Consider the following 13,983-nt stretch of genomic DNA (forward strand, 5'->3'; position numbering starts at 1 on the left):
GTGGAGAATACATAAGCAAAGAAGTTCCCTTATACCTAAAGAGACAAGCAATCGTACACCAGACAACCGCACCATATGCTCCTGAACAAAATGGTGTAGCAGAAAGGAAAAATCACACTCTTGTAGAAATGGCCAGGTGAATGTTGTCGGATACCAACCTACCTCACGTACTGGGGAGAAGCAGTCATGACTGCAACCTACCTACAGAACAGACAACCCTCAAGAGCCATTAAAAGTAATCCCTTTGAAATGTGGCATGGATCAAAGCCTAGCATTGGGCACATCAGAGTATTTGGTCTGAAGGACCGTTGTCTTAGGTTAACCGATGAAGCTGACTGATTGTTCGTCACGCCTACACACCATAGATTAAATAACCGATCGTGTCAGAACGCGGTGACGTAAAACACGACGACGTGCTGAAACAAAAAAAAAGTTCAATGCTTCCAAGCATGCATCGACTTGATTCTGAGCATGCGCGGGTTTTTAACCAATGGTTTTGCATACTAACGATCGGTTTTGACCTATCGGTTAGGCGTCCGTCGGTTAAATTTTAAAGCAAGTTCCTATTTTTTTAACCGAAGGTTAAACAACCTATGGGGCCCACACACGATCGGTTTTGACCGATGAAAACAGTCCTTCAGACCGTTGTCCTCTGGCTATCCTATCGTGTGTACGAGGCCTTACCCCCCTGGTGGTATTCCCGAGTCTGGCTCGGGTGGAATTTCAGAACCAAGACTCGGGATCGCTTCGCAGCATCCACAGGCATGGTTTACTTACCTTGTCCCTGGATCCTGCGAGCGGTGTCCTCGCTCGATTCACACAGTGTCCTCCTGTGCCGCCGAGCTCCGTTCCCTGCAACGTTAAGACGCACAGGGGCAGAGAACGGCGCCAAATTCAAAAAAGTAAATAAACACAATACATACAGTATACTGTAATCTTACAGATTACAGTACTGTATGTAAAAAAATACACACCCCCTTTGTCCCTAGTGGTCTGCCCAGTGCCCTACATGTACTTTTGTATAATAAAAACTGTTCTTTCTGCCTGCAAACTGTAGATTGTCCATAGCAACCAAAAGTGTCCCTTTATGTCAAAAATGGTTTTAGAGCAGCTAGAAAACAGCGATAATAAATTATAATCACTTGCAGAATTGAGCGATAGTGATTTGTGGGGAAATTCGTCATAAAAAAAAATAAAAGTAATGACAGCGACAATTCTGCAACTGAGCAAATTTCAGTGTTTTTGATTTGATTACATTATTGAATTTTATTATAATTATATTATCATTTTTTATAATTATTTATATGTATTTATTATATTATAATTTATGATTTTGTTTTTCAAACTTTATCATACCCGAGATGTCTACTAGACTCTTGTTTGGTTGTTTGGACAGATTTAAGTGAGTTATTCCTAAGAATTACAGTACAGGCCTACAATGTAAAACGCCAAATTTCCTTGCAAAATAATGGTACCGCTTTCAGCACCTAAAATCTGAAATAATCATACCGCCAGGGAGGTTAACCAACATCCTGGGAAGACATAGGCCGCGTACACACAAGTGGTTAAACCGATGAGAACAGTCTGATGGACCGTTTTCACCGGTTCAAACCGATCGTGTGTGAGCGCCATCCGTTATTTAACCATCGGTTAAAAAAAGCCAACTTGTTTTAAATTTAACCGATGGATTCCTAACCGATAGAAAAAAAACAATCGTTATAAGGCACGACCATCGGTTAAAAATCCATGCATGCTCAGACTAAATTAGGGGACGGGAGCGCTCGTTCTGGTAAAACTAGCGTTCGTTATGGAGATAGCACATTCATCACGCTGTAACAGACAGAAAAGCACGAAACGTCTTTTACTAACACAAAATCAGCTAAAGCAGCCCCAAGGGTGGCGCCATTGGATTTGAACTTCTCCTTTTATAGTGCCGTCGTACGTGGTTTACGTGTCTGCGTTCTGACACAATCGTTTTTTTAACCAATGGTGTGTAGGCGCGACTGACCATCAGTCAGCTTCATCGGTTAACCGATGGAAAAATCCATCAGACCGCTCTCATCGGATGGACCGATCGTGTGTACGCGGCCATAGAAAAACTGCCAAAACATAAAGCCAATAAAAGGAAAAAGGCGGCAGAAGAATTAGTCGCTTTCAGAAAATAAAACCTGGACACAGAGCTCCCTCCTACCAAACTATAGCTGCAGAGTTATAGTGTGTGTTCTATGGTAAAGTAATCAGAGGAAGTACCTTCCTTATGTAAGAGTATGTACTTGGGCCCAGATTCTTGTATCTGGGCGTAAAACTATGCGGGCGTAATGTATTTCGTTTAAGTTACGCCGCCGCAAGTTTTACAGGCAAGTGCTTTATTCACAAAGCACTTGCCTGTAAAGTTTCAGCGGCGTAGCGTAAATCCTCCGGCGCAAGCCCGCCTAATTCAAATGATCCGGGTAGGGGGCGTGGATCATTTAAATTAGGCGTGTTCCCGCGCCGAACGTACTGTGCATGCGCCGTCCCTAAAATTTCCCGACGTGCATTGCGTTAAATGATGTCGCAAGGACGTCATTGGTTTTGACGCTAACGTAAATGGCGTCCAGCGCCATTCACGGACAACTTACGCAAACAACGTAAATTTTCAAATTTTGACGTGGGAACAATGGCAATACTTAACAACATTGACTGCGCCTCATAGACCCAGGGGCAACTTTACGCGTCGCAAATCTTACGTAAACGTCGTAACTTCACTGCGTCGGTCGAGCGTACGTTCGGGAATTCGCATATTTTGCTAATTTGCATACTCGATCGGGAAAACGACGTCGGCGACACCTAGCGACGAACAAAAAAAATTGCATTTAAGATCCGACAGCGTAAGAGCCTTACGCCTGTCGGATCTAATGGTTATCTATGTGTAACTGATTCTAAGAATCAGTCGCATAGATACGACGGCCCAGATTAGGACTTACGGCGGTGCACATGGCGTTGCGCCGTCGTAAGCCCTTTCAGAAACTGAGCCTTGGTTCCTGTTTAGATTCTGTTCTCATGCTGTAAGACACGTTATGTAATTCTCAATGAAAAGTAAAGCGTATTGCTACTCTATATCCAATAAGCTTCCAAAGCATTATTTCGATAACATTGCATTACACTTATTAGTCTGCTGCTGTGTCTCCGCTGTCCAACCATAGGTTGTATCAAGGCTGTATCAATCTCAAAATTAAATGGGCAGAAATATCAAAACTCGGCAGGTAAAATAACTCCCACATATGTGTTTCACTTTTTTAATGGTAATTAAAATGTGTGTAAACCCAACAAACAGGAATCTCCAGTGGAAGATTTTCTCTCACCTCTTGCTCTGATGACAACTGAAAAAGTCCTCCTCACTTTTTGTCTCATGGTCAGTTGTCACCAAGACAAAGAGAGGGCTAAATCATACCAGCAGGGGCACAAACCACAAATGTAAAAAAGTAATATCTGATCCCCGTTCTGTATCTGCGGGGAATGACATAAAGTCCACCAGACCCACTGATTGGCTCCCACAGATCGCTGTGTATGAGCCCGACTTACACCTACGTCGATTTGCTCACCTGAGCCAAACTGCCGCAGTAGAACTGTGGCGGCTGGTCGGCAATTGGTTCAACTGGTGCTCCAACCAACCATCTTATTGTTTTTTATGGAGTTGAGAAGAAGTAAAGAATCTATCAGGTTTCTAATGTGTTCTCCTAAATAAAAATAAAAAACACTGTGTTTAGGTTGGATTTCTATAGCTGCCAACACCGAGAGTTTGGTTACATAAACTCAAAGAACATGTAAAGGATAAAAGTGCAGCACTAAAAAATCAAGATACATACAGTATACCAGCATTAAAATTACACCAATAGTAATTACTATACATAAATTAATTTGCAATTGTGAGCAAATGAAGATCCAAAGAAAAGTTCATGAAAAGTAATTAAATAGTAAGCAGTGAAGCACATACTGTAAACAAAAAGAAAGTGTTCTTAATCCCATAAAGAAAACACGTGTGTGTGAAGAAAGTTCATGTACGAAAAGGTTCCAACCAATAGGAAGTGAACACCTGATTCCGAACATACACTACAGTTCCTTACCAGATTCTAATGACACCTGCGCAAACAAAAAGGTCTAACAGTGCTTTAAGAGACCAACTGATCCAATCCAAAGACTGAATTCCTCTAACTAATGGACATTAATGCGTGCCTCCCAAGTTACCCAAAAACAAAATGTGAGAAATGCTCTCATAGTGTATTTTATATTGTAGTTTATTTCGGAATGGAAATTATGTTCACATTTTAAAAATAGCCAACAGGCTTCACAAGCAACACATTAGACTGTGCTGGGCATTCCTATGGGCTTCTGCTGAGTTGGACCCAGCCCATGGGCGTCCGCTCCATAGGGCAAGCTAGGGCGTTCGCCCCCCCCCTGGAATCAGTGTCTGTCACACTGTCATTTAGCCGCGGCCGCCTCCCGCACTGTGTGTCTCTCTCTCTTATGTATGTTAGCGTCAGTGTCACAAATTTAGCTGCGGCTGCCTCTCGCACCTGCGCCGCCGATTGTCACTGTGTGTGTCTCTCTCTCTTATGTATGTCAGTCAGCGCCGCGGCCGGCATATCAAGTCAGCCAGTCTGTGTTCCGCTCCGCTCCCGCCCCTTGTTTTCCGGCCAGCCAATAGATGAAGATGATTGCTGAGCCACTCACTCCCCCTAACTTTACAGTCTAGCCCAGTGCTCGTTCTGGCGGCGTGACGTCACTCACGCTGGGAGGGGTCGGGGATCATCGTGAGACTGATGGGAGGACTCTGCTGTACCAAGAGGAGCCAGTGCCCGGAGCGCCGCTGTTTAGGCAAGTTTAACACATGTGCACTGTGCACACACTTGTAAAATGGCTCAGTGGCTCTACTCGAATATAGTACAAATCAAAGTGTATAGTTAATTGCCAACCAAGTGTATTACCATGCAGCAGGTCAGTGTGTTCCTTTAGTGCATTGGGTAGCCATTACAAAAAATGTCAGTGCAAACATTAAAGTGGAGGTTCCCCTAAAAATAATCTTTTAACATTGCATTTATGAGATTAATTACTATTATAATCGGCTGTTTTTTTAAAAAAAAATACGTACATACCGTTTCCTATATGTGTTCTCACCGCCACTTCCGGGTATGATGGTCGGGACTGGGCGCTCCTAATTGATTGACAGGCATCAGACCGACGCATACAGCGCGTCACGAGATGCCGAAAGCAGCCGAACGTCGGTGTGCAGGCGCCGTATAGAGCCGCACCGACGTTCGGCTTCTTTCGGTATCTTGTGACGCGCTGTATGCGTCGGTCTGATGCCTGTCAATCAATTAGGAACGCCCAGCCCCGACCATCATACCCGGAAGCGGCGGTGAGAACACATATAGGAAACGGTATGTACGGACGTATTTTTTTTAAAAAAAAATGCCGATTCTAATTGTCATTAATCTCATAAATGCAATGTTAAAAGTTTATTTTTAGGGGAACCTCCACTTTAATACGTACAAAGTGCGCCAAAATGTGTGTTGCATTATTGCACTGCAAAGCCAGCCTTGAGTTTAAGTGTGCGTGAGGCCTGACCGTCGTTTTTCAAAAACGTAATTTAAAATGATCGTGTGTGGGCTTCACATCATTTTTCAGGTTCTGAAAAACGACAACATTTTTTTTCGAACATGCTTTTAACATGCTTTTAAAGTCGTTTTAAACAATGTTGTTTTTCAAGTTGTAAAAAATGATCGTGTGTGGGCTAAAACGACGTAAAAAACTCAGAAGCAAGTTATGAGACGGGATCGCTCGTTCTGGTAAAACTACCGTTCAAAATGGAGTAAAGCACATTCATCACGCTGTAACAGACAAAAAAGCGTGAATCGTCTTTTACTAACACGGAATCAGCTAAAGCAGCCCAAAGGCGAAAGGAACTTCCCCTTTATAGTGCCGTTGTACGTCACCGCGCTTTGCTAGATCATTTTTTAAAAACGAAGGTGTGTAGGCAACGTCGTTTTAATGATGAAGTTGGGAAAACGTTGTTTTTTCGACATGCTGAAAAAAAAACTGTGTATGCGGCATAAGTCTAGTCTAGGTTTTACAAGTATACATTATTTTGCAGTGACCACAGCAAGTTCTGCTACTAATGAGGCATCTCACTTAGTGTGTGATAGTGGTAAACGAGATTGAATTTTAACATTCTTGTATGGTTCTGATGGAAATTAAGAGCTTTTTGTTTACTCTCTAGATCAGGGGTCTTCAAACTTTTCAAACAAAGGACCACTTTATTGTCATTCAGACTTTAGGAGGGCCGGATTGTGGCCAGCGGCAGGGGCAGAAAATGTCCTGGACCCAGCTCCAGTGAGAATAAATGTGGCCTCAGGGTTGGTGGTCAGTAGGAGGAGGAGTAGGGCCCCTATCAGTAGGAGGAATAGTATCCCATCATTGATATTAGTAGAAGAAATAGTGCCCCCTTGTTGGTATCAGTGTGAGGAATAGTGCCTTATATCAGTTGGAGGAATAGTGCCCCAAGGGCCGCATAAAGGCTAGCAAAGGGCCACATCTGGCCCTCGGGCCACAGTTTGGAGACCCCCTGCTCTAGATTGTGTTGCTGAGCCTACCCAATTAAATAGCTGAAGGGTGTGATGTAGTAGTGATGATATGTATTCTTATACTTCTGTGGACACACCTAATTCCAGCTAATCTAAAAATATAGTTATATTTCCAGATGACAAGGCTTTACAATCTGACAACCCAACATATCATCATTGAACTGAATAAATCACAATTTGATAGACCTCAAACATGATATGGATCCTATGCAAATTCCCCCTAGGGATGTAACGTGTCCCATCTACCCTCTAAAGCTCATAATATAAGCATGTTTATTGTCTAACTGATTGTTACTTTTTTTTTTATACATTTGTGTAATAATTGTGAAAGACTGTGGGCCAGATCCTCAGCCAGCGGTGCAAATTTAGTTTGTCCTAACTTATGTCATTTAAGTTACGTTGCCCTAAGTTGGTGTCGTAAGTGCCGTATCCACAGCGCATTTGCGTCTAAATTTGCGCCAGCGTAACTTAAATTCAGAGGCGTAAGGCGGGGTTTTTGCAAGTGGGAAGGAAGTGGGCGTGCTTCATTGTAATGAGCCGTGACCCCATGCAAATGAGGCGCCGGCCGTACTGCGCATGCGCGCACGAATCGGGACCTCACTGGGCATGTGCAGAACTGGTCTCGGCGCAATCAGTGAGATAGGTAAAAGGCCAAGTGTACTTAGTTTGAGGATCGCCCTGTGTCTAAAAAGGCCCACACACACACACTTCCCTTGCAAAAGTATATCCCATTGTTCCCCTTCCATGAGCAATTTGCTTCTGCTCTGTTTGTTTGTGTGTTGGTAAGTTGTGTTTGTGAGAAAAGTGTTTGAGGAGTTGGAGAGTCTAGTTGTTGTTTGTTTTTGCGAAGTGTCTATTTAATTTGTTTGTTAGTGTTTTTGCTGATTGTTTTTTGGTGTTTGTTTTTTGTTTTTTTGTTTGTGCGTGTTTGTTTGTTTTTGAATTTATATTAGCTGTGTCCTTGTGTGTTTAGATTTGTTTTAGTTTTTTGTGGTGTATATTTTTGTCTGGTTTTTGGGTGTGTATTCTAGATTGTTTGTCGGGTGTGTTTGTTGTTGCTGGGTGGTGTATGTGATGCCCCCCAAACGCAGGAAGCTTAATTTCACCCTGGGAGAGAAGCAAATTCTTGCTCGGGGCATTGTGAAATATGGGCGATTTCTGCATGGCCCTGAGAGCCAGAACACCACCCCGGCCAGGAGGAGGCAGCTTATTAAAAAGATCACGGACCAGATCAATGCGGCGGGGGGGGGGAGACCAGGACCCCCGCTGGCATACAGAAAAAAATAAATGATCTGAGGAGCGTCGTCCGGAATAAGATGGCAAGGATCGACGCCCATACCAGGGGCACTGGAGGAGGGGGACCCTGCCCAGTCAGACTGACGGAGGAGGAATGGGCAGTGGCCCAGTGTTTCCACCCACAGCAGGTGGTGGGCCTGCCTGGCTATACGTCAGATGTTCCGAGGAGGACAGGTACGTTTTTTTTTGGAATCTCTGTTGATTAGCATGTGTGGGTGGGGGAAGGGAAGATGTGCCAAGTGTGTGGTTCCTCAAACATGTGATTGTTTTGTGTCCTCCACAGATGGCCAGGAGGTTGCAGGCCAGGAGGTTGCAGGCCCATCGGGCCAGGCTGCTGCACCACCCCCAAGACAGGCTGATGATGAGTCCCAAGAAGGGCAGGGTTCCCCAGGGGAGGGGATTGGCCAAACCTCCCCTCATGAGGAGGTTGAGGGGGAGGAGGTTGAGGGGGAGGAGGATGAGTGGGAGGAGGATGATGAGGGGGAGGAGGACGAAAATATGCAGATAGGCCGGGAAGTCCTCCTGGCCACTGATATGATGACCTTTGAGTCTTCCCCTGAGGCTACCCCTGAGGCTGGCACCAGTCAGGCCACCATCAGGGGTAGCCCCTCCCACTTCTCCCCCAACAGGCCTCCAGTCACAAGGGTCACTCTCTCCCCTCCTGCGGGCCCGCAAGACTCAGCGGCAGCCAGGGGGCCAACCCAGGAGACCGTGGCTGTGGGCGAGCGTCTGTCGGCCAGTGTGGACAATGCCCGGCAGACCCGCACTCTTGGGAAAATACTTGAAAAAATTACCCAGATGGAGCACAGCCAGGGTGAAATGATGGAGGCACTCGGTGATGTGGCCACCAACTCAACGGCGGTCATTACATGTTTGAACAACATACAGACCGCCACAACACGCGTGGCCCATGAGCTGACTGCCCTGACCCAGGCTGTGCAGGACAATACTAGGTCTGGCCAGGCCAATGCGGCTGCCCTCACTGCCTGTCTCACTCGAATTGCAGGGGCCATGGAGGGCAGGCCAGCAGGGGCGGCTCCTCCTTCCCCAGCTCACCCCCCCCAGGAGGCTCCTCCTTCCCCAGCTCACCCCCCCCAGGAGGCTCCTCCTTCCCCAGCTCACCCCCCCCCCAATGGACATCCTCCGCGACGGCGTGGCCGTGGCCGTGCCCGTGGCCGTGCCCGTGCCCCTGCCCGTGCCCCTGCCCAGCCAAGGCGTAGCAATCGCCGCCGCTAATTAATTAGCAGGGATACTTTTGTTTTTTTGTTTATGCATTTTTTTTTTTTATTATTTAATTTGGTCTTCTGTACTTATGATTTGATTTATGTGTGTGAATGATGTGTGAATGTGGGGGGGGGGGGGCATTCCTGATAAATTAAGGGTGTCCCCCTCAGTTTTGGTGGAGTAGGGATCCCCAGGACCAGGGAGAAGTGCAATCCCAGGTTCCTGAATGGTGTATGAATGCACAGTGACATAATTGGAGCCGTGGCGTGGCGTTACTGCTCCCAAGTCCCAAAGGGGGGGGGGGACTTGGATCTAATCCAATTCGATGTGCATGTGATGTGTCTGTGCTAGGGACCACAGTGGTGTGCATTCATGCATTATCATTGTGACTTTATTGATGTGCATTTACAGGGAAAAGATACATTCTTATTGTGACATTATTCATGTACGTTTACTGGGAAAAAATGCCTTCTGCAAGGCGTCTCCTGGCTGCTGTGCCCTCAGCAGACCGGGTAGAGTTGGTTGGGGGGGTATTGCCTGGGTCGGGGGTCAGGTCATCACATAAGTCAATATGCAGTCCCCTTCTCAGGGCAAAGTTGTGGAGTATACAACATGCCCCAATTATTTGGCACACAAAGTCTGGGGAATACAGCAGTGTACCCCCAGACTTATCCAGGCATCTGAAGCGGGACTTCATAAGCCCAAATGTACGTTCAACCACTCCCCGGGTACGTATGTGCGCCTGGTTGTAGCGTTGCTCTCCTGGGGTTTGGGGGTTCCTGAATGGGGTCATCATGTGAGGTCCCAGGGCATATCCAGAGTCACCTGTAAGGGAAAAGACAGGAGGATATTAGTCATGCATGTGCCCCTTGTGATGTCAGCATCATGGGGGGGACATACCTGACACACATGTCACTCACCAATCAGCCAGCTGTCTCCATACATGTTCTGGTCCAAATCTCTGGAGATCTGGGTCTGCCGGAAAATATAGCTGTCATGGCAGGATCCCGGAAATTTAGCACAGACGTGCCAGATGAGGCCATGGGCATCTACGATCACCTGCACATTTATGGAATGCCAGCCTTTACGATTCCGGAACATGTGCTCAGTATCATGGGGGGGTTGTAGTGCCACATGGGTACAATCAATGGCCCAGATGGTGCGTGGGAATCTGGCAATGTGATAGAAGTCTGTCATGGTCTTCAAACGCTGGTCCTCCTGGGTGGGTTTTTGAAATTGATTTCCCATGCGCCGCAGGATTGCAGGGACCACTTGGTGCACACACCTGCTCATGGAGGATTGTGCCATCCCAGCCACGCCTCCACTTGTGCGTTGGAAAGAGCCAGTGGCAAGAAAATGCAGAGTTGCCAGTACTTTGATGAGTGGCTGCAGTGCATGGGAGCGTTGTGTTGGGCTGATGAGATCATCCTGAAGGATTGTGGTTAATTCCAGGATGGCCTCACGGTTAAATCTGAAGTTGCGGAATACCTCAGAAGCAGGCATGCCAAACACATCTTGGCGTGGGCGGTATACCCTCTCCTGTTCCCTCCTTCTCCTCCTCTGTGCCCTCCTCCTTCTTTGCGCCTCTAAAGACACTAATGCAGCTAGGATCATTGATGGTCCTGGCATTTTGGCAGACAGATTGTAGTCCTGAAAGTGTGTGTGTGCTGAGCTCTTCCTCAATGGTGTTGCTTCAGCAGACATTCAGACGGCATGTGTAAAATTAGGGCTGCTTTTATAAAGTGTAAATTCCCACCGGGAAACTAACAGGTGCGCACAGGGCGTAATCTACGGCGCACACACTTAATTCTGTGGATCGCCCTATCTCCCTCATTTGCATCTTTGCCTATCAAAAAAAGCGGCGTGCCTAGCGTAATTTGCGCCCGAGAATGCGCAGGTGTAATTATTTTAGGTAGGACGGAAAAGCCGGAATTTCAGGCGCTTCTCATTTTGAGGATCGGGCGCAAAGATACACGCCGTGTAAATTTAGAAAACTCGAGTTAAGTCGGCGTATCTCTTTTGTGGATCTGGCCCTGTATCTCCATTACAGTCATAATTGTATAAATTGTGGATAAGGTTCAAAGGTGGAGATGCACAAAAGAACAGTTTCAGGTCAAGTAAAGGCAGATGTACAAATGTGTATTGCTTTTAGACTGCTTCCTGACAGGTTATTGACAGGGCTTGTAGCAGACTCCACTAGAGCCTCAGATAGAGGCTTACAAAGTCCATTTTTACGACCAGCTCATTAGCAGGCTTATGCAGATTTTGGTTTAAATATTTATGCAGGCATGCTCTTTATCAATGTGCACATTTTGAGGTTTGTCAGACCTTTATATAATCCTACTGTCTTCTGCTTCCAAAAGACAACATTTTTATTTCCTCATTTGGCGTGCTGCATTGAAAAGGGATGGTATACTGGGAGTGGAAAAACAATCTAGGTATCTATATTCAATACAGATCAGGAACCCGGTTAGTGTATTGTCATTTTTAGAAATACAAAAATGACAATCAACATTTTCCAGAAGCATCTGACCACAAACTGTTACTGAGGCGTCTGGCTGAGGTAGCCAGAGTCGCAGAAGGTGACATACCATGGTTTTCCTCCTTCCTGGAAAACCGATCACAAACAGTTAAACTGGGATCTTTCATATCTGAGAGGCGCACGGTGTCATGCGGAGTCCCCCAAGGATCCCCCTTGTCACCGGTGCTTTTCAACATCTATCTCCGCCCTCTCTTTGATATTATCAGTAGCCAAAAACAACCCTATCACTCATATGCAGACGATACGCAACTGTATTTTCGCATCTGCAACAAAAAGGATCATCATTCCAGTTTAGAGAAATGTCTCTCTTTGATAGAAAACTGGATGTCTAAGAGTTATCTTAAACTCAACAATTCCAAAACAGAACTTCTCCTGTTTCAGGCCAGTCGCAAGAGTCAACTGGCAACAACCTGGACACCCCCGCCCATTCTGGGCCAAATCATCACCCCTAGCTCCAAAGTCAAAAGTCTTGGGGTCATTTTTGACACCTACATGACAATGGACGCACAAATAGGGTCAGTAGTCAGCAGTTCTCACCATCTGCTGCGCCTACTACGCAGACTTATCCCATTTATCCCTAAGGAAGACGTAGCAGTCGTGGTGGGAACAATTGTGAACTCCAGATTGGATTACGCAAATGCTCTTTACCTCGGACTCCCAAAGTACCAAATCTCTCGTCTGCAAGTCGTTCAGAATACGGCCGCCAGACTTGTGACTGGGAAAAAAACATGGGAATCAATCTCACCTTCGCTGAGAACCCTTCACTGGTTGCCAGTAAAGGACAGAATTGCTTTTAAAGCACTCTGTCTGACACATAAGTGCATCCATGGGAAGGCTCCGCAATATCTTTGCGACAAGATAGAACCCCACAATTCAAATCGCCTTCTGCGATCTACTGGCCAAAACCTGGTCAAGGTACCCAAAGCAAGATACAAGTAAAAAGGAGAAAGAAGGTTTGCATTCCAGGGTCCAAGACTATGGAACGCTTTACCAACCAGCATTCGGTTGGAGGAAAACCACCTGGCCTTCAGAAGACAGATTAAAACTCTGCTCTTTTGATGTCAAGAGACAGGAACCATCAAGCGCCCAGAAGCGATTCAGTTCGCATTTGTGCCGCGCTATATAAGTTTTTCATTCATTCATTCATTCATCTGTTTTGACCACTAAATATTTATTATTATTAATAAAAATAATATAAGAATTGATATATTAATTCTATTAACATATTAAAAATATTATTCCTGTATTTAAAAAAAAATCTGCATAGGCAAAGGTGACATGCTTTTACATTATTATTATTATTATTATTATTATTATTATTATTATTATTATTATATATTTTTTATTTTTTTTAGATGTTATTCTTTGGTTGGGAATCAGCAGGCTGGAAAACAGCTTCTCTCTATTGGAGCTGGTTGTGATACTGTGGAAAGCGTTCAACATGAGTTACTTCATGCACTGGGTTTTTTCCATGAACAGTCACGTTCTGATCGTGACGACTACATAACCGTTGTCTGGGCAAATATCCAGTCTGGTAAGCTGTAACACTGCTATCACTACAAGTAAAAGAAAAACCGAAATCCCCATTGGCACCCATGGTTCCCTCTAGGAGAGGAAAAAGGAGCATTAGGCCCATGGGAATCGGAAGGTAACACAACGTGTTTGAGGTATGCACCACTGGGGGTCCTGATCCCTCAGGCAGATTTAGTATCATCACAAGGAGATATGGTAATGGTAGGATGGAGATATAGCCAGATGCAAAGTTTTTTTAGACGATTAGACCCTCAAGTAAGAACTTTGAATTCCCTAACTATATTCGAAAAAAACATGTAGAAAGATATTAAAACTGGACCACTTACTGTCACAAATGTATAAAATAATATGTAGTGAACAGAATCATGCATCTTTTAAACAGAAATAGATCTTAACCAGTGGGAAAATTGGGAGGTAAAAGGTTTAGGACTTTAAAGTGAGTGTATTTTTGGATTTCTTTTTTCCTTTCCCCTCCAGACTCACTGGGACCGCACTGGTGCGGCCGCGGTCTTCCTCGTCTTGAGGCGTGCTGGGGGAGGGCCCGTCCGTGTCAGGACGGGCGGATCCTCTGGCCCACTGCGACAACACTGCCAGGATAAATTTGGACTACGACCCCTAAGGGTCAGGTAGGCTCTTGCTTTTTGAAACCGCTATCCTCGGAGACTTTTTTCATTTTGATTCTACTGTGACTTTAGATTGAGAGTCTAATCTCTGATCGGATATTTTAAAGTTTAGACCTGCTTGCCTTGGGTTACTTTTATTAAGCAC

General features: G+C 45.3%; 1 protein-coding gene across 3 annotated transcripts in view; it reads left to right on the top strand.

The window, feature by feature from the left end:
• Positions 1–13,983, top strand: part of LOC120940955 (meprin A subunit beta-like) — a 92,495-nt gene that overhangs the window by 28,064 nt on the left and 50,448 nt on the right. For all 3 annotated transcript variants that reach the window (XM_040354117.1, XM_040354119.1, XM_040354118.1), the window contains exon 7: positions 13,038–13,216. In XM_040354117.1, the coding sequence (XP_040210051.1) occupies positions 13,038–13,216 (179 nt within the window). The remainder of the gene's footprint in view (positions 1–13,037; positions 13,217–13,983) is intronic.

Source organism: Rana temporaria, chromosome 5, assembly GCF_905171775.1.
Source record: "Rana temporaria chromosome 5, aRanTem1.1, whole genome shotgun sequence".
Classification (NCBI taxonomy): domain Eukaryota; kingdom Metazoa; phylum Chordata; class Amphibia; order Anura; family Ranidae; genus Rana; species Rana temporaria.